General features: G+C 65.0%; 1 protein-coding gene across 1 annotated transcript in view; it reads right to left on the minus strand.

Moving 5' to 3' along the window:
- Window positions 1-7: 7 nt before the first annotated feature.
- The window catches only part of WDR24 (WD repeat domain 24), a gene marked incomplete at both ends in the record, with an annotated part of 2,063 nt that continues 1,119 nt past the window's right edge, over window positions 8-951 (minus strand). Inside the window, 3 exons of the mRNA XM_010131218.1 lie at window positions 8-90; window positions 242-426; window positions 796-937. Coding sequence (XP_010129520.1) covers window positions 8-90; window positions 242-426; window positions 796-937 — 410 coding nt within the window. The remainder of the gene's footprint in view (window positions 91-241; window positions 427-795; window positions 938-951) is intronic.

The following is a 951-nucleotide window of genomic DNA, read 5'->3' on the forward strand; positions in this document are numbered from 1 at the left end:
TGGCCGCCGTGGCTAAAGCCCTGGCACCAGACGAAGAGCCCCTTCACGACGTGGTGACAGACGGCACACATGCTGGCACACTGCCGACACCTGCGCCAGAGAGAAGGGAGAGCCTTCAGCGAGGGCAGCCAGGGGGGCCAGGGGCCACCAACGCCATCCTCCTGCCCCCGGCAGCCCCTCTGGGCCTCCCTTCGGTGACCAGAGCTCGGTCCCCACCTCCCTGCCCGCTCCCTGCCCTCACCTGTCGCAGATCCAGCCCCTGTTGCTCATGGGCCTCTTGCAGTTGCTGCAGTTGACGTGCAGGGTGGTGGACGCCTGGTTGAGGCAGTTGATGGCGCGGCACGTGCTCAGCTTGATCACCTCGTTGGAGATGTTCCAGAGCTGGAAGCGCTGCAGCAGGTCGATGTAGGAGGTGTACCAGTGCTCCTGGGAACGGCCACAGAACAGCTGAGCCTCAGTGCTTCCTAAAACCCCCTCGGGATCCCAGCCCTGTGTCCCCAAGGTGGGAAGCACAGCCCGGTGGGGCTGGGGAAGAGGTATCCTTCCCCTTCCTCAAACCAACAGGCCAAGGCCACTTCCCCAGCCTGGCCCTGCAGACAGCACCTCGGGTCCCTGCCAGGACGGGTGGTAGAGACGCAAGCCGGGTGGAGCTGCCCACCCCAGGTTAGAGCAGACCTGGAGGAGAAGGGAAGTGCCCAGAACCCAGGCGGGACCCGGTCGCATTGGGATACAGCACCTCTGGGTCCCACCAAGGCGTCCCCCTTCACCTAGGAAGGGGGTTTCCTGGGAGCTAACCTGGGTCTGCTCGTCGATCTCCTTGCGGATGCGGTCTCCCAGCACGATGAGGACGGACACGGCCGTCTGCACGTCTCCCTGCTCGGCGTAGAAGAGGAGCGTGTCCCGCACGATGGGGTTGAAGAAGTCGGAGGGCAGGCGGCTCTCGTAGAGCGC

Source organism: Buceros rhinoceros, unplaced genomic scaffold (assembly GCF_000710305.1).
Source record: "Buceros rhinoceros silvestris isolate BGI_N320 unplaced genomic scaffold, ASM71030v1 scaffold28732, whole genome shotgun sequence".
Taxonomy (NCBI): Eukaryota; Metazoa; Chordata; class Aves; order Bucerotiformes; family Bucerotidae; genus Buceros; species Buceros rhinoceros.